General features: G+C 35.6%; 2 protein-coding genes across 2 annotated transcripts; both read right to left on the bottom strand.

Annotated features, from left to right (window-relative positions):
* Positions 1 to 479: 479 nt before the first annotated feature.
* LOC126977534 (solute carrier family 46 member 3-like) lies at positions 480 to 7196 on the bottom strand. Its single transcript, XM_050826409.1, has 7 exons — positions 6810 to 7196; positions 6552 to 6705; positions 6370 to 6471; positions 5990 to 6127; positions 4442 to 4525; positions 3493 to 3649; positions 480 to 657 (listed from the first exon to the last, which is right to left on the bottom strand). Exons 1-7 carry the CDS (start codon positions 7194 to 7196, stop codon positions 579 to 581), a joined length of 1101 nt encoding a protein of 366 aa, XP_050682366.1. The 3' UTR covers positions 480 to 578.
* A 2179-nt stretch (positions 7197 to 9375) lies between these two features.
* LOC126975968 (proton-coupled folate transporter-like) lies at positions 9376 to 23728 on the bottom strand. Its single transcript, XM_050824133.1, has 7 exons — positions 22834 to 23728; positions 20683 to 20842; positions 19988 to 20089; positions 15594 to 15731; positions 10470 to 10553; positions 9897 to 10053; positions 9376 to 9511 (listed from the first exon to the last, which is right to left on the bottom strand). The coding sequence occupies exons 1-7, from the start codon at positions 23638 to 23640 to the stop codon at positions 9436 to 9438; spliced, it is 1524 nt and encodes a 507-aa protein (XP_050680090.1). The 5' UTR covers positions 23641 to 23728; the 3' UTR covers positions 9376 to 9435.
* Positions 23729 to 26000: the final 2272 nt, after the last annotated feature.

Raw genomic sequence — 26000 nt, 5'->3', positions numbered from 1 at the left:
ATGTACCTTATTAGAATAACCAACCTAGAATTAGTATGCAAGTGCAAATCAATTGTTAATGTTAAGTTGAGTTATTGTTGGTACATCTTAAATAAATAAGTTGGTCATCGCATACATTCTCTGACTGTCCTTGGAACCTAACTCATTTAATTTCTCCAAAGGTATTCAGTATAGTCAATTAGTTGTATTAAAGTATTTAAACCCGCCTGTTCAGTTCCATAGCGGACAGAACCACTCGAAGATCTGTCTGAATGTAAATATTGAGTTGCACATAATATAATATAATTTATTCTTTACTTCACGTTGATTCACCCTTATTTAGTTCTATCTTAGTCGTTTGAAAAATACCCACAACAACTTATATAATTTATATAAATAGATAAAAATAGGAAAGTAATTTAAAAATAAGGAAATTCTGTTATATTTCATGTATATTAAATATTTATTTAATAGTTTTATTATATAAGAAAACACGGTTCTCTTCACGTACTCTTGGACATAAAATATGAAATACATTACAAAAATAAAATCACTACCAATTAATACTATTTATAATTTTCTATGTGTCTTTGTCATTATTACATATGACAAAGATTGTCATTATTAGTGTCAGTCTCCTCCAATTTTCTATCTTTTGTGTGTTCGAAGTACAGCCACCTAAAAATAAGATTGTTTAGTGAGGTTTTGGTTACAAGATTTCCTGTAAGTACTTTGCAACACGATAGTCTTAAATTTTTGAAATTGTGTGCCTGTTCGGTTAGGAGCAGCTAACGGCTATCTAAGTGGTTACTTGATCTCATTTGATGATTCATCTTAAACACGCATTGAGCCACATTAACAGGCGTGTGTTGCGTTAGGTACGAAAATATTGTCAATAGCCAATGGCGACAGGCGTGCCGCTTTTGTTTCAGTCATAGGAATTTAAATTTTCTATTATTTGCTTATTTTATCACACAAATTCCTCTCAAACACGAACCCCGTTAACTAAACAATCGCAGACATTAGGTACCTAGTTGCAAAGTAAGTAGGTAATTCTTTCTTCTGTTACCGTGCAAATTGTACAGTATTTTGGTCATGTCAAGTTAATCCTCGAGCTTTCAACTACGAGTAAATAGCTAAGAAGGAACAAAATGGCGCCTATTATCTTATTCGCGCACCTCACCCGCAATACAGTAATAGAACAATATTTTAACTTGACACTAGAGCACCTGAATCGACGCACGCACACATACACACAACTTATACGGCCGCTAAGCAATCTTGGAAAGACAAAACTATTGAGTGCCACGTCGTACGCCGCGGCTGCCGAGACTGGTTGTGTTGTTCGATTTAAATTAGCTCCGCCGCATCCTCCGCGTCGTCAATCTTTGTGTATGTACCCACCCTAGCGCTGATGTACCCAGATGTAGGTATAAATTTCAAGGAGACCGCTGAGTTGCACTAGGTACTGTTCTATTAGTGTATTGTGCATCAACCCTGAGAAGTTACTCTATAAGTATCTATGTGTTATGATCAATTTGCTTTTTCTTTATATGGTAACTTAGTGAATCTTCTGTTACTATTACTTTTACTCTTTGCCTTTATTGTTGGTATTAATGATAATATGCTCTATCATCTAAGGCTCATTCGGGTAAAGTAAATCCAACAGAAATTTACTGCTCAGAGCGCCCAACGAAGTTTATTTTTTAAATCCAAAAGTATTCCGATTTTCAAAATGTTCACAACAAGGTCAATAATAGTTTAACAAAAATTCTTATCATTCGTTTTAAGTTAACTATGTAATTTAAGGCTTGTGTATATGTCAATAAGTGGTTTTCTCCGTGTAACTGTTCTTTATTGAGTGAATATAAATCAACAATAAAAATATATGTTATTTATTGCACTTTTTAATTTAGTTTGAACGTTTGAAAATATTCTTATAATGTTATATAGATGAAAAAAAAATATCAAAGTGGAGCCTTTTTTGTTTGAATTTTTGTAACTACTTCTAAACGGCATTGAATTTCAGTATTTTTCTTTCGCATAAATTTTTGGCTAGATATTTTTCACAAAGTGACTCAATGTAATGACTTATTAGGTTAAAAATAACTATTCCTTGTTTTCTATATAAATTCGCATGGGTGGGTCCGTGCGCGGGCGACGCGCGCACGGACCCACGGGAGGTCACGCTACTTGTTGTAATTTTATGGTGCAGTAATTCGCGCATCCCGCTTTAGTGACACTTGTTTTATTTTAGAATAAGGTACTCATATTGTTGCAATTATAATTTTGCGCGGCGGCCATATTCGTTTTCGAAAATGATCCCTAATTCGTTCTTCGCAGCCTCGATAACCTCGTATACGATATCCATACTGTTAAAATCATAATTTTGCGCAGCAGCCATCTTGGATTTAAAACCTGCACGATACAATGCTAGTAGGGAAGCCCGAGAGTAAGAAATACTCTTCCTCAATCGATGTCAATCGCTCTCTCACTTGATCACAAACTACCTCCTCTTCTTGAACATAAACGTCTCAAATTTCCGTGACGCTTCCGTTTCCGTTTCATTTGTAAAAAAAAACCCTCATGCGCCTAATGAAGTTTCACTTCAAAAACTTTTTTGCACACTGTATTTATTTATTTATTTATTATAGACACACCAACAAGCTAGTCTAAACTAAACAAAAATAAGAAAAATATAAAACTAACATTATGAACAGAATAGCTTTCTTACAGGTATGTACAGCTCTGTTTCATTATTAAAGATAATTTTAGTACAAAAAACGCAAAGAACTTTAAAGATTAATAAATGTTAAAAATACAAATTATTTCTTATGTTGAATATGAGTAAAACAAACAAACCATATATATAATTAAAACTATTAAAAATAACACTGTTGCAAAGTCTTTTAAATTGTGGCATCGACATCCCAAACATATCCATGGAGTCAAAATTATTATTAAGGAGCATATTGCACAAACGACATTTGAGCCAGGCAACATGTTGATTCGCCCGAGTTATACCATAGAAATAAAATGTACCTACCTAATATAAATGAGAGGAGACGCAAAAGTGTTTCAGTTCAATAGTCCTCTATCAATAGGTTATCATAACAGCTGATAATTGAAGCCAAATAATATCAATAAACTATCGATATTTTCGATACACAGTAATACTATAATATAATAGAACCTAAATATTCAATGTTATATCGATAGCCCTTTAGATTTTATAGATTATTTCCGTCTTATATAATAAATCATATATCGATAACCAAATTATCGATAGTTCGACAACAGCAGCCCGCACGCACGACACAACGATGGCCCAGTAGCGTGGCCGCGCGGCCAGCGAATAATAGCGGGGGCCCGGTAGGTGCGGGGAAGACATCTTGCTCAGCCCAGATACTCAAGGCCGTTGGCAGATACAGCACCCTTAATATAATATTCTTTGACTTTGAATTTGACTGCCATAATCGTCATATTTTTTAATGTATAGGGTTGAAATCTTACCAATGTATACAAATAGCGGGGAGTGTTAGAGTAGCCCCCAGTAGGAACATCGCACCGGGAAGTACCTTAAATGTTGCGATGTAGAAAGCTGAGTAGAGGGGGCCATATATCATTGGGGTCATAGCTTCAGCTACGCCAAATAGTGAGCTCATTTTGCCTGAAACATAAATCGTCTAGATAATTATATTATATTCTAAACTCGTATCATCAATTCATTAAGGATTTTACCTAAATAATAGCTCGATAAAGCGAGTAATAATAAAAAAAAAATTGAAATTGTGACTGTTTATTTGTATGTTTGTGTGCGCATCACTTATTAACCACCCTAGATATATTATTTCACCAAAAGCAATCCGAAACTCTTTTTTAAATTTTTAAAACTTAATAAGAGCAATTGTAGCTACTATTCATGAATGCCGTGGTTGCAGGACGGCATTGAATGTTTTCCGTTGTGAAAAAGTAACAGTTAGTACTACAAGTAAAGAAGGTTAAACACTAAACAGTTACATCTTATACACTTTAAAGTTACCTAGTCTCAAGCACTCGTATGTTTTTGGAGTGACCGATTTTCACACTGTTACTTGAGAATCTTTCTTTAATTGATTTCTAATACTTCGTAGAAGGTTGAACAAAATTTAGAAAATTGCACAGAAACTTATAAATTATTTTAAACTTTAACGACTGGGTCTATTACTTCTTGTGTTAACATTTTTTGACTGAAATAACTCTCAGTTGTTTGGGAATAACAGACAGATCGCACAACGCCAGGCTTAGACAGTAAATCAATTTGTTTTATTTTTATTTTGAACAGAACAACGTCTGTTGGGCCAGCTAGTAATTCAATATTATTCGTATGATTTAGAATGTCATTTATGTGCATTGCGTTAGCATGTTGCGTCTACCCGTTAATTTATATTATTTTAATACACTATATTTAAATTTCACTTACCTATTTCTTCACCGTCAACTGTTTTACTTGCTATCGCCCTAATTGCAATCATGGCTGTTCCGGTCAAAATCTCCAGTAATGGTGCTAAATAAAATACATAAAAAATATTGCTTTAGAATATATTCTATATAATATGTCGCAGGTATATTGTCAAAGCCGTGTTATTACTAGTTCTCTAGTGATATTTTAGACGTAGATTGTCAATTGCCTTCATTTCTTCCAATTCGACGGCCTGGTCTTACGGCCGTTCCCAATATACTATCTACAGATAGAGATAAATTACTACCTTCTACCTGACAGTAGATAGTAGTAAATTACTGATAATTAGCTGTCAATAATCTGAAGCTGTCTCAATATACCCGATAAGTCATTTTTATCGCCTTATATTGGGACGCGTGAATTGTAATTTCCATACATATACTATATAATACGAACTGTATATCGCTGGTAAGCTATACGTCGTCCCATTGTCAGACAGCGTGCACGGATAAGGTGAGTTACCATCGATAAGTTTATTGGGACAGAAAAGTCAACGATACAATACGTACTTACGAGTTTTATCTCAAGTAAGAGATTGACTGAATATGGGGAACGGCCGTTAGTGACATTGTAATGTCACGGGTACATTATAGTGATATTGTAATATATCTAGGTATATTACAAATCAATTTAGCAGTGTGAGACGTCAAGCCTTCTGATTGGTTAATTTTAAACCCGATCAATAGGTAACACATGAAAATCATAGTATTTTATTAATATTTAAGGTATAACATTAGCATAAGAGGTGTATTAAATTAAATAGTTATTAAGCTATTTTATAATTTTCATTTTTTTAAGTCGATTTTTTTGAGCGCAGTTTTTAATTTGTTTACCGGTTTGGCTGTTTTTATTCATTGCTGAACTGATTTTAATACATCTCTGGCAAGCTAAGTTTAAGGTTTTGTTTGATTTAAATCGACTTCATTTACAAACAAGCGAGGTATATTGAAATAACGCTCCGGAATCTGAGGGAAAAGTTCCAGTTGCCTGATTGTATATATTTATTAAAATAATTATTCAAATTGAAATATGGGCTGCAAGTCTCTCCATCACCTACTATCAAGTGAACCTCATGTCGTACTATATATATATATATATATATATATATATATATATATATATTAAAATGATGAATATCGGTATTTTTTAATCTTTTAAAACTCAATTATAGGAATGGCTAATAAATTAAAATTTCTATGCAGTATCTGACTTTTTAATCTTCTGATTTTCTTTTTTATAATCATGTGTTTAACTTTGACAACATAATATTATGTATATGACATGTATATTTTGTGTAAATGCTATGTATTACATATACAACATGCTATGTATGTATATTTGTATATAATGTAACAATGAAATATTATGTGCTGTAATGTTAGAATTTTATTATTATATAATGACGTGGGGCTAATGTAATTTGCATGCCCTTTTGGGCTAATGTGTTGATTCGTATAGTATTCGTATATTTATACACACATTATGCAAATAAAGAATTATTATACTCACCCAACCAAATTCCAAAGTTAGTTTCTGCAAAAGCGTAATCTACCGATGCTATTATTTTGCTCAGCGATGAAGTAATTGTCAGCAGGGAGTCATCGAGCCTTAAGTTTTTACTTAAAATAGATATTGAGAATGTGGTCCCTGGAAATGAACTAAGCATGTGTATGTACTTAGAAAAATAATTTAAGAATAATATAACTATTTAATTAAAATAAAGGATCACTGAACATAATATGATTATCTTTCCAAATGACAAGCCGTAAGAATAAAGTAAAACAAACTTTAAAATAATTGCCAGGAAATCAAATATGTGATATAATGGTAAAGACTTATTATATTACAAGGGAAAATTTACACAAAAATTGTAAATAATTAATACATACCAATCAGATGTGTAATCATTCTGTAAGAGCTCCAACAACTAAATTCTAACTCAGCCCAGTTAAATCTATATCTAAAAAAGAGATACATCATTGTATTTTCCCCTAAAAAGAACAAGAACACATATTTCTGCATAGTATTGAATGAAAATTAGTATCTTACATTCTGTATTTATAAAACTTACCTTGAATTGGCCCGTACACTAAAAATACTGACACTAAAAGCAGACAAACTCGCAGTCGTCTATTCTTTGAGCCATTTTTGAATAAAACAGTGAATGTTTCTTTCACCAAATTAACATCAAAAATTTCTTTAAAAAAATTACCGCAACTCTTATTCTGAAAAACAAAAATTTACTAAGATATGCTTTCTGAATGTGTAAGAAACTTGACGGAATATTACCAATATAAAAAACATAAGTTAAATTTAAGAATGTTACTACAGATATACTAACCGCTGTTCTGCTTTTAAATTCAGGGTCACGGAGGAAAAATAAACCGTATATTAAACTAAATAGATATAATCCAGCTGATATCAAAAACACTCCATAATACCCAATCCATTTCAACATTATTCCACTTAAAATAATCCCTAAAGGATGACCAATAGATGAGCACAAAATAACGATACCAATTCTGTAAGTTCTCTCGTGAGTTGTAGTTATATCACTAATATAACTAAATATACCCAAAAAGACTGTGTAGAATCCTCCAGTGAATGCAGGAAAAACGCTCTCAGTTAATGCTACTACTTCAGCAGGCAATTCGTAAAAGAAATACGTATTTATAATTAATCCAATACAACTCAGTAATTCTCCAAGTATAGGCATTAAAATACAAAATTTACGTTTTCCAGTTCTGTCGCTCCAAGCTCCCACGAACAGTATTATGAAAACAGGAATGATTGTTTGTATTACATTTTTCCAAGCTTGTATACCTGCCATGACAGTTTGGACTTCTTCTTCATTTTTCGTATAATTTTGAACATTTCTAGCAGTTAATGCTTCACACACATCAAAACTAAAATTTAAATTAACTCGGCAAACTTTACCGAGGCTTAGATTCTGTATTGCCAATAACTCTAATGCCTTTGGCATGATATAACAAGCTAAAATTGGTTCAACAGTTATATTTTTAATAACATGCTCAATTTTCTTTGATATCCTTACATTTTTATCTTTAACTTGAATGTATTCAGCATTATTATTTATCAAAGGAGAACTTTCATCAATGTTGTCTTTATCACCTTGTCTTTCATAGCTTTGATGACCACTAGTTTTTAATTTTAATTTCAACATTGTAAATATATTTGAATGAAATAAATGGAATAAACGATTTGGTTTCTCTCTTTCTAGAATCGTAATGAGGAGTTATATATTAGAACATCATTACTAAGTATCTATTTTTGTTTAATTAGGTACATTACGGCATCAATATTGGTACAATCATTATAACTGATAATGAGATTAGTCAAAGATACAAAACTGGACTCATTTGGATATTATAGTCCAAGAAAGGAGGAAAAAACTAGAAAGTTTCATTTACTTTTAAATGAAAGTTTCTCAGGGTGCGATGAGCAGGAGGTTCAAGATTGCAACACTGGTGTACTAATGTACATATATATGTTCTTGCTTTAAGTATTGTGCCGTACCGTCCGATAGTCCAGCTGTACTAAATCCGACCATGTATTTAGACAATTAGTGATGTAATAGTAACACTTCCGAACTACCAATCAAAAGTACAGTTTCTAAGCAAACTGCCTGCGGACGTTATGCAGCAGTCTACCCCAAGGCCCCATCCCTGTTCAAAAGCGCGGTAGCGTATTGCGCGTCTAACGATATTTACGTTCGTTGTTTTTGAATGGTAGTTTATGTGTTCATATGGCGTAAATAGTTTGTTACTATTTATTATAATAATTCAGTTTTATAGTTATATTGTTTGTTTGTTGTTGGACACATCAAAAATTATAAAAATTACCTTTTGGAGTTGAAGTTCATAGAAGACGGAAGTTCTTTATTATTTAATTAGATTTTAACGACAGCCTTACTTACGTTGATATCAAATATCATTGAAATTAAAACATACAAAATTAATATGATTTTTCTGAACATCCTGGTATTATCTAACTAACATTTCAGAATACTAAAATTAAATTTAGTTTAAAAAATAAAAACTATTAAGACTATAAAAAAATATTTGCTGCTTAGTAGAATCTTAACCCCATTTTTAATGATATTATCGAAGTATGTAAAGTATTATGCAAGATGACATTACCTTCGCAATTATGAATGTAAATTTAAATGCTGTGGCGTTCCTCCACATTGCGGTTTTCGAGTTTCTTCCCCGTACAGCCAAGCTGTGGAATTATTTACATTGTGCAGTGTTTCCGGGAGAAAATCAATGGGGACCTTCAAATAAACACTGTGATTCCTGGTGTTGGCAAGAGAATGAGCTCGTTGTTTCTCCCCTTCCATAAAAAAAATCCAAAATTAATTCCGCTAAGCTATATCCTAAGCCAATTCGACTCTATGTCTCGCTCTAACACGAGGTGCCGTCGTGTAAACAAAATACGTTACTATCAATTTAACCCGGCATCTTGTGTGAAGAATTCTAATGTCACTTAATTCGTTATTAACTGCTCGATCGACGGTCAGCGTTCACCGTCAGTGGAGCACTAAATTCCGCATAAGAAATTTTCATTTGAATTGCCCAAACATGTTGGGCACCCGAGTAAATATATCAGAGGGTCATATTAGAGGCTAATTTTTCAACTCGTAAATAATTTTGTTTGTATTGACAGAATATCAGCAGTTTAGTCGTGAAAGATAAACAAACAGACCCACTCACTATTGCATTTGTATATCAGTTATGATCTTTTATTATAAGATTAAGCCATCATGTGAAATTCAAAAAAGAATCCTGTTTATATCCTGTTTTTGTTTTGTTTTATAAATCAAATAAGTCAGTTTCTTCATTTTATAATTTTCTGGTCAAAATAATGGTCAAAAATTCAAACAATTGTAATAATTTATTGTTTCGGTAGTAAGAAACTATAAACATTTAGTAAACTTAATTTTCTTTCAGCATATTTGCTTCTTGTTTCTTAGTTCTATGTATATTTCTTCTGTGTTCATAAAGTAGCCATCTGAAATAATAATTATGTTATATATCTATACATATATAAGATCGTGGATAAGCATAAACTGTACAATCAATATTTTTCAAAGCACATTTGCTGTGTTTACTATAAAAAAGTGCTTTATAGAATATAAAGCGTCGCGGACATCAGCTAGTTAGTAATATATTATCTAACACAATCTTAGGTAGTGGCGTACCCTGTGGGCGTACCAATAAGGTTCACATAAAGACTGTATAGTTTAGTTTATTCTTGGTGTTCGCCTCAGTAATTGTATATCAATGAAGACCTTTAGTTAGTTAATTGTTCTCCATAAAAATAATTCTTAAATTTTGCTGATAAAAATTTCCTCTCTTACATTCTCATACCTCTTATATTATTATAAAATACTTACATAAATACAAAAAGAGTTGGCAAGACCATAGCAGATCCGACGAGGAAGACTGCACCAGGCAGCACCTCCATTGTAGATGTATATACTTTGGTATACATCGGTATATAAAGAAGTGGCGTGAGATTTTCACATAAGCCGAATATTGAGTTCACTTTTCCTGTAAATATAGAAACCTTTTCTAGCACGTTTAACGAGAAACATTGTAATCAAATTGACTATATAAAAAACTTCGGGCGTAGAAAGTACACATGTCTGAAGTGAAACCTGCATTGTGCATGAACCTCTAAGCTGCATATGGAGTCCTGAAACATGTTGTAATATTGGGAATAGCCTTAGAATAAAAACGACCATTTATGGAGTGAAATCACACAAAACTATATAATGACCACTACCAATACTTTTCTTAGAATTAAAACGAGTATAATAATATCTCAATTTTACATTATGAAGTTGAGTACTTTTTGACGAGATGTCCGGTGGTTAAATGATAAGAATATAGACTGCTGTTAGGTGTTAACTTGAACAATCTAACAGACTGTGATGAGTATGTAACTTAAGTAACGTAATACTTACCAAGCTCGTCTGTTGCAACTAGTTTTGATACTATTGACCTTATTGCCAATAAAGATGTGCCATTTAACATGTCTATAACTGGAGCTAAAACAGAATTTAATTGATAAGAAAGTGTGCACGCACGTTACAAGTTTATTTCTATGGAAAAGGAGCACAAAACAGCGTACGGGTCACCTGATGTTAAGTGATCACCGCTGTCTACACCCTCTCACAACACCAGAGGAATCAGAGGAGCGTTTCCAGTTTGTAAGTTATACTTCTTTGGCGTAACAAAACAAAAATACAAAAAAAAATATTCCTCGTGCTATTTTACATAAAAGTATTGTTATAAAGGAGGTATTTAATACTTTATGAACGCGCCTAAGCAAGTATAACTTCAAAAGTGTTTATGCAACAATATTATTGTAGTAGCTAAGATATATGTTAATTTATAAGCCACGTCACATTAACGTCCATATATGCCCAGTATTTCGAAATCGAAACACTACACATGTTTTGTATGTTCATTAGCACATTGAGGATTTTTCTAGAAACTGTGACATTCATAATGTTTACACGAGGAACAAACATAAACTTGTTGTGCCTGCTACTCGGTTGGGTCGAGTTAGTAAGTCTTTTGCTGGGCGATGTATATGCTTCTACAATATGATCCCAGAAAATGTACAAAACAAATGTGTTACGAAATTTAAAAGAATTGTTAAAAAACGTTTGTGTGGGAAAGGTTATTATAGCATAAACGATTTTCTTAATGACACCACGGACTGGGAATAAAGTGAACACCCTCAGGCTCTTTAATTATAAATGTTTATTGTACGATATTACATTGTAATCCATATTTTATATTAAAAAAAAAGCCCGCTGAGTTTCTTGCGCCCATTCTTCTCAGGTCTGAGGCAGTCTCTTTTGAATGGGTGGTAGATTTTGACGTTCAATAAGTGATTTTGGATCCTATTTTGAATAAAAATATTTGAATTTGAATTTGAACTTGCTCGAACAGTTTCTCTTTGACAGATGTATCGTAAGTACTTTTTTAGTTGAATAAGGTATGTAATTGGTGTCCTTCCGCCGCGACCCGCTCTCGCCTCTCGCCTCCTCACGACTCAAGCACATCTCACCTATAACTATGTATGTAGTTACAAACCTATCTTGGATGACACCGACTCCAAAAATTACAATAATCGTAACTAGAATTCGATTTATTTATTAGATTGTATAAAACTACGCAATTATTTGTAGTGCATATTATATCTATTGTTTTGGAATAGTGTTTTTGAAGTCGGTTGTTTTTTTGTTAAAATGTTTTAATTTTTGGATTTTTAGTGAATTTTTTATTTTTTATTTAAGATGTACCAACAATAACTCAACTTAACATTAACAATTGATTTGCACTTACATACTAATTCCAGGTTGGTTATTCTAATTAGGTACATTCAGCATTTTAATTATGAAAAAATTAAGTAACTTAGTAATAAATCTTAATTCTAGAAACTATACAATGTAAATAATTATAAAGTTGTAAGTGTGAACTTACAAAAAATAAATGTAAGAATTAATAAGTCATTAACAATCTAATACAAACTATTATCTACCGTGGTCGTTATTTTTTCTAAAACTTTATTTCTAAATGACTTAAACGTGTCGTGAAAAATGTCAACGGCATGATCGTTGATATCATTGAATGTTGTAGATATTCTATTATAAGGACCGTATTGTTTCACATTCATTCTAGAGTAATTATTTGAAAATATTTTTTTAATCGGTTGTCTTGGGAAACATCTTGGAATGGAGAAATTTAAGTTAGATATTATGTTAGGTTCTAAGGATCCGTGTATAATTTTAAAAAGGCCGCAAAGGTCCAGAAGCTTTCGTCTGTTGGTCAGAGAAACCATCTTAAAATGATTTAATCTCTCACGGTAACGTGATCGATTTGAGAGGCCGGCCATCTTTGAATGACAAGAAATTTGTAAATGATTTTTGAATTTTTTCCATGCGTTTTATGTGGCATTTATAGAAAGGGTTCCATATTATGATATTGAACTCTAAAGTACTTCGAACAAGCGTGTTAAATAGACATATATGAGTAGCTGTGTTTCTAAATTACTTAGAGTTACGTTTTACGAAACCTAATATTTTCCATGCCTTTATAATAATTTAGGTACACTAACTAAGAATTTGTCTAAATATGTGTAGATATACAAATATTTTCAATGCAGCACTGATCGTAAGCGCTTAATTGAAGAGTTCCGTTACTTTGCCATGGATTCCGTAATCAGAACCTAACTTTACTGTCACCAAACTATTTTAAAGTATATCCTTTCCAATAAAAAAAGAATCATCAAAATCGGTTCACCCAGTCGAATGTTTTGAGGTAACAAACATTAAAAAAAAAAAACACACCGACGAATTGAGAACCTCCTCCTTTTTTGAAGTCGGTTAAAAATGTCCTATATCACAAGCCAAGGATATTATTTCTACTTGCAATCTAAAACTTTCAACAAACATTGAGCATCTGTGAAATAAATAGTTTGAAAAGAGAACAACCAAATTGTTACTGGCTTGTACATTTATGAATTCTATAAAGATTTTTGTAGAATTTATTACAATTAAAACGAAATAAAATGGGGAGTCGTAGCTATTGGAGAAAGTTTAAAAATATTATGAAAGATTATTATATAGTTTGAATGACATATGTAGAATATGAGCTAATTAATATATAAAAATTAATTAAGTTAATAAAATAATTATTGTTTCCTTTTTATTATTTTTGTGATTTCATTTGATAAAAGATTCTGATGAACTGCAAACCTCCTCTTTCATTTGAAGCTAGTAAAAAGGTTTTCTTGAAATTACTTAGGATAACCTTTATCATGAGATGAAATGATTATTGAAGTTAACCCTTGTATTTTCTTTCGTGGTCACCCTTCGGTGGAAAGAACTGAGGATGAATACAGTGGAATACTACTCCGTAGAAACGATAACTGCCCCTTGTTTCGTTTTCGAACACCCCCAAAATACCTATTTAACAGTTTTATTTATTCAAAAAACTAGTTAATTCTGATTTAAGTGTGTAACAATATACAAGTATCTAGAAATAACTAAAATTATAATCCATAAATAGTTCTGGCCATGTATGGGTTATGCAACAAAAATATTGCGTAGTAAATAGACACTGTTTTCTAAGAAAATGTAGTTTGATTGATAACAAAGATTATATTGTAAGATATATATGACACGTGTAATTAAAATATATAATATATTAGTTCTAATTATCGTGTAATCATGATTTGATGTGTGTAACATTAAAGTTGTCTTTTAGAAGTACTCGTAAAATGCGCGCCATCAGAACTTTTCACCCCTAGAATAGCGCCCATTCGCAAGAATCCACTTCTCTCACGCACAAAAGTCATCGTTTGGACTATAATTAGACGAGTAAAAAGTCTCAGGCGAGGGGTGCTGGGCGTACGGCGTTGGCGATGTTTTTCGGGGAATATAAGTAAATATAAAACGAATATAAGTGTAAGTTCTTTTCACACAGACTGGCGAAGGTTGGAACTGGCCGGAGCCACCCCAGTCGTTTCACGTAGACTGGATGGAAGAGCAGGGATGCGCTCGATGTGCGTGCTCCCAAGTGATCTTCAAGTTAGGTTAGTTTTTTATCTATTAACGCTGTCAACCTGAATTTTTTGCTAGCTTCCTAACTCTCTTGTCCCCTCTCGATTCTGTGTCGCTCGTGCTGCGGAGTTGATCACACGTGCTGCATGGAGGGGCTTGGGGTCGTGGCGACCCCGCGTGACTTATAGTCTAGTTCAAATTTAGGTAAATAAATATTTTTTATTTTATGATTTTAAGCAAATATGGAATAAAGCATTATGTAATGGTTGATACCTTTCTCCAGAAATTTGAAGTTTACGCAGGGAAACAGCCAAACGGGCCCTACAATATCCCTAATGACACAAAAAGTCTCGTCAAATGATTGACAGAAGCAATCAAGAATACAGGACGTAATATACTATGGATGATTATTTCACTAGTGTTGAGTTAGTTGAAGACCTTTTGAAAGACTAATTGACAATAGTAGGTACGTTGAGAATAAATAAAAAAGAAATACCACAAGCATTTTTACCTGCCAGATGTCGTGAAGTACACTCAACATTATTTGGTTTTCATGAAGAACTGACTTCGTGCTCCTATGTTTCAATAAAATCTAAAGTTATTATTGTCGTCTATGCATCATGATGACATGATAGACGAGGAAGAATTGAAGAAGCCGGAGATGATTTTATTTTCTAATAAAATAAAGGGTGGCGTAGACACTCATGACAAGTTGTGTTCCACATATAAAGTTGCTCGGCGGACGAAGAGATGGCTTATGGTTATCTTTTTTCATTTATTCAATGCATTCGTTATTTATAACTTCAACAACAATGAGGCTGCCATAAATAGACGAATTTTTCTAAAATTGTAAGCAACAAAATTAGTAAATGCACATAGAGTAGCGCGAGCAATAGTTTCGTCCCTGCGCTAGTGCTTTGAAAAAGCGATTGGCAGAACCTGAAGTTGCGACTCCTTCAACGTCTAACACTGGATTACATTCAATAAAAAGAGGAAGTTGCTACATCTGTCAACGAAAAGGCGACAGGAAAACGACCGCAAAGTACACTTTGCGGTCACATATTACAATATGTGCAACAAATTTATCTGTGGCGATCATTCAAAGAAAATTTGTGATAATTGTTGAATTATTATAGTACTTACGAAAAACATATTTCTATACTGTTTTAAATACCTTGTTGAGATTTTTTGTATTTTACTAAAAGTTTAATAAGAAATAAGTAGAATAAAAGCAATTAAAGTTGATTACTAATTAAAATGTTTCTTATTTCATACCTATCAATTTGGGGTAATTGCAGACCCCGCGCGACTAACAAAGCTAGTTTATTGGCGCGCCTAATTAAAGGTTAATAAATCCCTGTGCATTGAGATAGTGATAAGTCTTGATCTACGCTGTACACACATTACAAAAACCACCAAAATTTGCAAAATGACGATTGAGTTTTGTCATCACGCTTACGTAAAGTCACACAAAACGCCATCCTCTATATTTATACCAATGTATAACCTTACCTAAATAGAGGATCCTTTCATTTTGAGCAAAACAGTACACGAAAGATGACGCAATTTTGCTTATAGTTGAAAAAATACCCAAGACGGCATCATGCCATCTTAACCACTTACTAAATATAGCAACTGAGATGATTGTTCCTGGAACAAAAATAGTTACATTTTAATATAAACTTATCACAACCGTATTAAGTATGTAACGGCTTATTTGAACTTTATTTCTTTTTATGGAAAACGAGGAATAACAAGGAAATACTGGATGTAAAACAACTACATCCTTAAAGTGGAGGTTCCAATTGCACCATTGCATAATTCTGAATATATTGACACTGAAAATTTCCAAAAAAAAATTTTTTTTAAGATAAATTCCTCGTGACCTACTTAAATCTCGCGATCTATTGCTTGGAGGTCTAATGAGGTAGTTATAAAAATTGTTGAAATTATCTACAATAATGCCTCTTGCATTTTTCTATCAGATTAACCGATTTCAGAGAAGACCGCTGAGGAAGTGACATCATTATGACGATGATCTTGTTTCCCCAACACTTTTGAGGTAGAATACAAAATGCGTTTTTTATATGTTTAGTAGGAACAATCCAAGATAATTAGTGAAATAAGAGGTTTTATTATTTAAGAGTAAATAATTTTTAAAAATTCAGCCCACTAGTTGTTCCACAGATTGTAGTTTAAAATCCTTGAAATGACTGAATTATTAATATATCTCATTAATATATTAATATATCCTGTGCTGCCCCGGGGCGTAAAAAGAATAGGGTAGCCCCAGGTCCAAGGGTGTCGTAAGAGGCGACTACGGGCTTTTTGGAAGTGGGAGAGTCACGCTGCCGTCTTATGACGTCAGCACAATCGGGCCAGACTCGTCCGGGTTACTTACCACACTCGCACAGAATACCGGCGTGAAGTAGCGGCCTAGTGCCGCTATGTTTCGCATAGGTTAGTGTCGAGGACCGGAGGCCATTCCCCCCCGTCCTTCCCCCCCAACAAAATATGAGAGCGGTATTGAAAGAGAAACTACCCCAGGAGGGTACCGGATCTTGTAGAGCCGGAGAATCCCTCCCCGAGCATTCGCGCTCGGGCTGCCCCTCGTATTCTGGGGAGAGCACAGTACCGGGTATGTCACAGGACAAACAGGGCAGCAACACCACGGCACTCCGCTCCACGCTTAACGTGGACTTTTGTAACATCCGGGGAATTCACTCCAACTTAAACGCCGTCCACCACCACCTTGAGACGGCGCAGCCGGCCTTGTGTTTCCTTACGGAGACGCAGATATCTCGACCTAGCGATACGTCATATTTAACGTACCCCGAGTACAAAATTGAGCATAATTGCATGCGTCATGCCGCGGTATGTGTGTACGTTAGGGAGGATATTTGCCGTTGCCGTCTGGGCAATTTTGAGGGTAGGGACCTGTCTACTCTCTGGCTCCGCGTAGATTTAGAGAACCACGTCCGCATCTATGCGTGTGTCTACAGGTCCCATAGTGGTAACGCAGAAACGGGTCACCTCATGGGCTGCGTTCAAGCGGCATTTGATGACGTGCTTGCTCAGATCCCCTCCGCTGAAATCGTAGTCTTGGGTGATTGCAACGGGCACAATGCCGAATGGCTTGGATCACGTACTACAGACTACGCAGGGCGATCTGTGCATAATTTTGCATTGGCGTATGGTCTGTCCCAATTGGTTGAGTCGCCAACGCGGCTCCCGGATGTGGATAGCCACATGCCGTCCTTATTAGATCTTCTGCTGACTACACATCCCGATGGTTACCAGGTCTCTGTCGACGCCCCTCTCGGAACGTCCGACCATTGCCTGGTCAGGAGTGTAGTGCCTATCCGACGCCAACGTCGTAGACCACCAGCGACCCGCCGCGTTTGGCACTACAAGTCAGCAGATTGGGATAGGATGCGTTCCTTTTTTGCACCCTACCCTTGGGGCAGGGTTTGTTTCCCTTCGGATGATCCTAGTGATTGCGCCGTTGCAGTAGCCGATGTGATACTGCAGGGCATGGATATTTTTATACCAAGCTCTGTAGTACCGATCGGTGGCAGATCACAGCCCTGGTTCGATGCGTCAGTTAAAGCAGCATCTGACTGCAAAAAACAGGCGTATCGAAGATGGGTTGCGGCACTAGGCTCAAAGGATCCGAACTGCAAAGTTCTGAAGAGGAAATATAACCGTGCCTCCAGATTGTTTAAGTACGTCGTCAAAATTGGCGAGCAGCTTTTCAGTTACCCGACCGGAACACGCAAGTTCTGGTCGTTGTCGAAAGCTACTCTTGGTAACTTCAACCAGCCGTCCATTCCGCCGTTGCACATGAGGAATGACACCCTGGCCCATACGGCAAAAGAGAAAGCCGATCTCCTGTGCACCCTTTTTGCCTCCAACTCGACTCTTGATGACAACGGAAAAACACCGCCGACTATCCCGCGGTGTCAGAGCTCCATGCCTGAAGTACTGTTCCGACAGAAGACTGTTAGGCAAGCTCTGTTTTCGTTGGACGTCAGGAAGTCGAGCGGGCCGGATGGCATTTCTCCAATCGTACTTAGAACGTGTGCCCCTGAGTTGACGCCGGTGCTAACGCGTTTATTCCGGCACTCTTATTCAAAAGGCTTAGTCCCTGATTCATGGAAGTCAGCCCTTGTCGATCCGATCTCAAAAAAAGGAGACAGTTCGGATCCGGCAAACTACAGGCCTATTGCTATTACCTCCCTACTATCCAAAATCATGGAGAGCATAATTAACCGTCAGCTCTTGGTATACCTTGAGGGTCACCAGTTGATCAACGACCGGCAGTACGGCTTTCGCCATGTTCGGTCGACTGGCTATCTTCTGGTATACCTAACACATAGATGGGCGGCGGCTATTAAAAGCAAGGGGGAAGGCCTGGCAGTTGGTCTGGATATAGCGAAGGCCTTTGATCGTGTATGGCACAAGGCACTCCTCGCAAAACTTCCATCATTTGGGCTTCCCGAGAGCTTAAGCAAGATCTTCTGCATATCAATGATATGTTGGACACCGCCAACATGCATTGCTATGCAGACGACAGCACTGGTGATGCCGTATACACGGGCCATGCAGGTCTCTCTCGGGAAAACGTCGAGCAGTGCCGGGAGAAACTTGTGTATTCTATCGAGTCCTCTCTCGAGAAGGTCGCGGAATGGGGTAAGTTGAACCTTGTCCAATTTAACCCCCAGAAGACTCCAGTTTGCGCGTTTACCACTAAAAAAATCCCATTTGCCGTATCACCGCTCTTCGAGAACACTTCCCTTAAAGCCTCGCCTAGTATATACGAGTATATCTAGTATATACTGGGTCTCGAAATCTCGAGCGATTGCCAATTCCGTGGCCATCTGGAGGGCAAAGCCAAATTGGCTTCGAGGAAACTGGGCGTCATAAATAGAGCACGGGAATACTTCATGCCGGCCCACATTCTAGCGCTCTACAAAGCGCAGGTCCGGCCTCACATGGAGTATTGCTGTCATCTCTGGTCTGGCGCACCCCAGTATCAGCTTGATCCATTTGACCGCGTGCAACGCAGAGCAGCTCGAATTGTCAGGGACCTAGCGCTCTGTGAACGGCTGGATCACTTGGCGTTGCGTAGAGACGTTGATTCATTGTGTGTCTTCTACCGCATTTATCACGGGGAGTGTTCTGAAGAGCTGTTCAACCTGATTCCCGCCGCCGAATTTCACCTTCGCACGACACGCCACAAGTTACGATATCATCCCCACCATCTGGATGTGTGGCGGTCCTCCACAGTGCGGTTTTCAAGGAGCTTTCTTCCTCGCACTACGAAGCTGTGGAATGAGCTTCCTTGTGCGGTGTTTCCGGGACGATACGACATGGGTACCTTCAAGAAAAGCGCGTATACCTTCCTTAAAGGCCTGCAACGCTCCTGTGATTCCTCTGGTGTTGCAGGAGAGTGTGGGCGGCGGTGATCACTTAACACCAGGTGACCCGTACGCTAGTTTGTCCTCCTATTCCATAAAAAAAAAATCTCATAACGTTACACGCTTCGGTACCAATGTTTATATTTATTTGAGTCAGTTAGCTGCGTATAAATTAAATAATACGTTCGTTGTCATATGTATATTTTTATCTCGTTCATTAATTGTTTAGAATAAATAAATTCCAACAGGGCAACGAAACACCGTTCGTAAAATATGTTAGAACTGAGAGTAGGAATACTTTCAAGCACAGCTTGTGTTACGTCTCAGCACTCCTTGGTAGATATAGAAGGTTGTCCCAATATGAATATTGTTATTACATTATTGGGATAAATATGATGGAAAAAATAATTAACGCTTAGTTGAAATTATTTCTGTAGAATTCAGAAAACATAATATCATGTCAATTATAATAAAATATTTACCAACCTAACGTATGCATAACAAAGTTGTATGCTTGGAATATGCCGAATTTAACTTCATCCCAATTGAATCTGTATCGCGTTGATATATACATGACCGCTAATTCACCTGAAATAATTTTTTTTGCAATTTACACGTGGTAGAAGTAAAACCTTCAAAAATGATGAAGAATATTATTATAAAAATGATGAAACTCTACAAACTTATAGTACATACACGTGTACAAAACACCATGGTTGTTGTGATGCCTTTTCTCAAACTTTGCATGCATGCACAAACATCTGCTAACACACGTACAACGCTGAGGCCCAATGAAACTCCCACTATGCCTTGGTCAACACGAGTGGAGGTGCGTAGCAGAGCACAAAGACAACCACCAACACCAACGAACACACATAAACAACGGGTCAGCACTTGTAAAATAATTTTAAGATTGCTCTAAGCTGCAGATAAAGTCCTGGTACATGTTGCTAGATTAAAACATAATTTCAATCGCTATGAAAGACATTACTATCACCGATATTTATGTTTTTCTGGTATCTATGTGGAGCCAAGGGCATGAAGTCAGAATATTATTTAATTTAAGGTATATTCGCATCATACATAAGACAATCTCTTCTTCACTATGATCGCCTGGTATGAGAACACTGTGTAATGCTTCCTATTTATTTTTTTCTGTAAAGAATGTAAAATAACATTACCATGTGTCGGTCCAAACAGAATGGCTGCCACCGCCAAGTATACGAACATTCTGAGACGTCTGTTGTTTGACCCTTTCTTGAACACAACTAATAACGTATTTTTTATATTTGCAATGTCAAAATATAGTCGTGTTAAATGCACAAGACCTTTTTTGTCATGCTGAAATAAAATAAAGTATTAAGTATATTACTTCTACATATGGATAGATAGACCAGCCCTGTGCTTCCCCGGGGCAGTAAAGAAAGAGGCCTCTTAGGGCATTTACCAATGAGCACAGGATTCCGGCTAGAATATTGGTACCACATCGTGCAGAACGGTGCCTTTATATGTCTTGCCATTTTATGTCTCAAGGTGATGAGCGCAGTTGTGGTGCCGCTCAGAAGTTTTGGATTTTTCGAGAATCCTGAGCAGCACTACATTGTTATGGGCAATGCGTATCAATTACCATCAACTGAACGTCCTGCTCGTCTCGTACCTTATTTTTGTGTAAAAAAACCCAGCGGTGAGATAATTGATAGTGAGTGATGTTTTTTTTTAAATGAGAGGCGGCAAACGGGCAACAGGATCTTGTGGTGGAACGTGGTGAGGTAAACGCCTCTAGACATCTGCAAAGTTAAGTTAGTTAGTTAGGACTATGCTCTATGTTTAAAGGAAAGTCGTATCGGTTCAGAAAAACTTGGCTATACCAGGCAATAAATTACTCGTAAAACTCAAGGTTCTGGAATGCCAGACGACAAGTTGATGCCGGTGGTACTTAGCATTTTCACGTCATTATATTAAGATATATGGAAGATAACACATATGGAATTTATGAGTTTTACACTGGTCACTATCTCCCTTATAGTCTAAACACATAGTCGGATTTGGTCCGACCCAACCATCGGATGCGATCCGGTAGCGGACCATATGCGATGGTATGTCGCATGGTGCATCGCACACAAATATATTTGTACCATCCGGATCGTACCGAGTACGACGGCGAACCAAATGGTGCGAGACGCTCACCGGACCGTCCGATGCTCATGCCGTACCAAACCCGACCATTTGTTAATGCTATTAAGCTATTCTACTGCATATATGTATACTCAGCTTAGTTTTATCGGTAGTTCAGTTTTTCATGATATAATCATAAGGAATAATCCTCAGAGCATTAATTTATTATACACAGTTTAAGATTTGATAACATATTAAGCTAAGCCAATATTTTAGTGTAGTATTTATATACCATTATTGTCTTGAATAAAATACATTTAAGATGATTAAAACGCATACAATTGTAATTGCATTTTACATTAAGTTTTCGTATCCTTTCTTGTGGGTTTGGTTCTATGATGTAACTGATACATAATTTCGCTGAATAAAAAAAATAAAACTCTTTTGCAAAAATAATATCATTATGAGAACATTAAACACTCTCTCTCTCTCTCTCATCTCTCAAGGCAAAAAACCCAATACAAATGTTTTTATTGATTGATAGAAATTAATTGTAGCAATGAGGGATGGAGGAACAGATCAACTGAAGGACAATCCGAGTCAAAACTTTTCGATTATATTAAAAAAAATATGTAAAAGAAGTTGAGTTTTGATCACTTAGTTTTGCGAATAATTATGTTTCTGTTAAAGTTACATAATATTACAAATAATATTATACCTATATTTTTTTCACTTATTGCATTGCGTTTGGGACAGAATAAGACAGCAAGCATGCTTAAGAGAAGGCGGGGCTTAATAGAAATTGAATTAAAAAACGTATTTTTCCATACTGTAGATCTACAGAAAAGTCCGCAATTGCATATTATGTCAATTTCTTAAGGATAACATACTGAAATGTCCACTCTCATACAATAATCCAATTTAAAGAATTAGCAATAATAAAGACGTAATTTATAAGCTGTTACGATATTAATCCTAACCATTTTTTATTATTTCAAATAATAAATTCATTCTGAAATACGCTTTGGTTTCATTTTTAACACATTAACTTTGATTGCATATTTCCGATAGATTTATAGACCACATTATTCCCGAATACTTACGCCATTTCAGTTGTTCTGTCTGTTGGGTTAGGTAAGGTCTAGGATATTATATACTCAAAGTAATATAGTTATAATATAAGAAAATATAATGTATTTGGGCTTAATATTTCTTACCTGTTTCTGTCCCTCGTCCCGTTTTGGATCTTTTAAAATAAAAACGGTATACAAAAAATTTAAGACATGAATAACAGCACAAAATGAATAAACACTGTAAAAACCAGAATACTTCAAAAGTACGCCACTCAATCCCATGCCGATAGGAAAGCCAACAGACATACTAAAATTAATAAGACCCAATCGAAAAGTTCTATTTTCAACTGTAGTAATGGTGCTTATATAAGAAAAGATTGTTAGAAAACAAACGCAAAAAGAACCCGATAAACCGTCTATTAAGGCATCACTGAACACATACGCTTCAAGACTCAGTTCAAAAAAGAAATAATAATGCAGAATTCCGTTGAAACAGGACAGTGTTTGGCCAATTATTGGGATAATTATAAATATTTTTCTGTATCCAGTTTTGTCAGACCATGATCCGACAAACAAAGCTGTTATACATGGCAGCGTGGCTGTTATTAAGGTTCTCCATGCCATAGCTCTCGCTACCAATATCTGAACATCTCTTTCATATTCATTCTCAGCCTCCAGCGTTTGGCTCTTCAGAGAATCACAGATATCTTTTGTAAAATTTAAATTAACTCGACATGCCTTCTCTAAGTTTAAATTTTGCCCAGTCAATATAGCCAAAACACATGAAACTACGTAGCATATCATTACCGGCTCTACTGTCACATTCTTAACTGCATATAAAAAGTTTTCTTTAAATGATTTCTTTTCTTTGAATTCTCCGCCATTTTCTTTAAGTGGGTCTGATTCTGTGAATTGTTCCCTTTCATTATTTTGATTAACTTTTTCTTCCATTTTTACATAATTTTGCACTATATCTGATAGAACTGTTACTAATATAAAATTGCTGATATACAACTGGACTTGTTATGAAATATATAAACAATCTACGATAAACTGTTTTAAAATAAAAAATGATAAGTATGTTTTACTTTATAATGTTCTTACGTGATTACGTCTGACAGGTACTTAAAATTGTATTAAGAGATTAGATAATAATAAAGATTAAAACAGAATAAATGTGTAAATTTCAATTTTACTATTATATTCTTACTGTATTGTTCTGTTCTATGCCTGATTTTTTAAGCATTCTGAGGCAAATTATATAAATAATCGTTCTCTCTCTTGTTTGTTGATACAGCAACTCGAATTTGGTACAAAAAATTTCCTCTAAAGGATTAAGATAAAGGTTAAAAATTAATGCTATAATATCCGGATGTATTAAAAATGTGTGTAAGACTGCCACCTAACCAATCATATTCTAAACTCAAAAGATGATAGGGAGAATAATAACATATAAGCTATTACTAAATAGCACCCACTTTGTGTGTACTGTCGTGAACTATCACATACTATGTATAAGCGAGTTTAGCGTGTGGTGTCGCACCAGAATAGCCCATATTCCACCCCATCTCCTCTCGTGGGTGTCGTAAGAGGCGACTAAGAGATACAAACAATGATGTCGTGAGCTTATCTGAGGTCCGAAGACAGGATGAGGACTCGATAATCATAAATTCTGGAGACATCCTCTACTTCTGGGAAGGCGACCAGCTGTCCCAGGGTGGTGTCGGGTTCCTCGTTCACAAGTCTCTCTTCAACACCGTAACTGAGGTGGGGAGCGTCTCGAAAATTACTGAACGGTATTCGTTGAAGGTCATACAGGTTTACGCTCCGACTTCGACACACTAAGACGAGGAGGTAGGTGCTATGTATGACGACATCTCAACAGCCATTCACACTCCGAAGACCCATTTCAACGTTGTCATGGGGGACTACAACGCAAAACTAGGCAAACGTAGATGAGGCGATGAGTTGAGAGTGGGGCAATTTGGTTGATTGAACATTTCTAGCAGTTAATGCTTCAAACACATCAAAACTAAAATTTAAATTAACCCGGCAAACTTAATCGAGGCTTAGATTGTGTATTGCTAATAACTCCAACTTCTTTGGCATGATATAACAAGCTAAAATTGGTTCAATAGTTATATTTTGCATGCACATGCTCAATTTTCTTAGACATTTTTATCTTTTACTTGAATGTATTCAGCATCATTATTATTGATCAAAGGAGAACTTTCATCAATGTTGTCTTTATCACCTTGTCTTTCATAGCTTTGATGATCACTAGTTTTTAATTTTAATTTCACCATTTTTAATATTAGACTATAATAAATGCAATAAACGATTTGGTTTCTCTCTTTCTAGAATCGTAATGAGGAGTTATAAATTAGAACATCATTACTAAGTATATATTTTTGCTTAATTAGGTACATTACGGCATCAATATTGGTACAATCGTTATAACTGATAATGAGAGTAGTCAAAGATACCAAACTGGACATATTTGGATATTATAGTCCCAAAAAGGAGGAAAACCTACAAAGTTTCATTTACTTTTAAATGAAAGTTTCTCAGGGTACTTTGAGCATTTTACAGACAGAAAGTTCAAGATCACAACACCGATATACTAATGTATATTATATGTTCTTGCTTTAAGTATTATGCTTAAAAATCTTTATAGAGTCGGATTTAGTACAGCTGGACTATCGGACAACCATCAAATGTGGTAGATTTGATGGTTGTGCGATAGTCGTAGTATATAATTTTGTGCAACGGACAATGCTATATACTATCGAATATTGCGAGGTACCGAACTGCGTCCGATGGTTCGGTCGGACCATATCAGACCATCTGTTTAGACAATTAGTGAGACAACTACCAATCAAAAGAACAGATTCTAAGCAAACTGCCTGCGGACGTTATGCAGGAGTACACCAAAGCCCCATACCTGTTCAAAAGCGCGGTAGCATATTGCGCGTCTAACAATATTTACGTTTGTTGTTTTTGAATGGTAGTTTATGTGTACATTCGGCGTAAATTGTTTATAACTAATTATTATAATATGCCTTTTGGAGTTGAAGTTCATAGTTGCCCTCGTGTAAACAAAATACGTTAGTATCAATTTAAACCGGCATCTTGTGTAAAGAACTCTAATGTCACTTAATTCGTTATTAAGGCTGCATTAAGTGCTCGATCGACGGTCAGCGTTCACCGTCAGTGGAGCACTAAATTCAGCATAAGAAATTTTCATTTGAATTGCCCAAACATGTCGGGCACCCGAGTAAATATATCAGAGGGTTATATTAGAGGCTAAT

The sequence above is a fragment of the Leptidea sinapis genome, chromosome 1, assembly GCF_905404315.1.
Source record: "Leptidea sinapis chromosome 1, ilLepSina1.1, whole genome shotgun sequence".
Taxonomy (NCBI): Eukaryota; Metazoa; Arthropoda; class Insecta; order Lepidoptera; family Pieridae; genus Leptidea; species Leptidea sinapis.
Note: the sequence above shows the minus strand (reverse complement) of the source record. Positions and strands in the feature narration are given on the sequence as shown.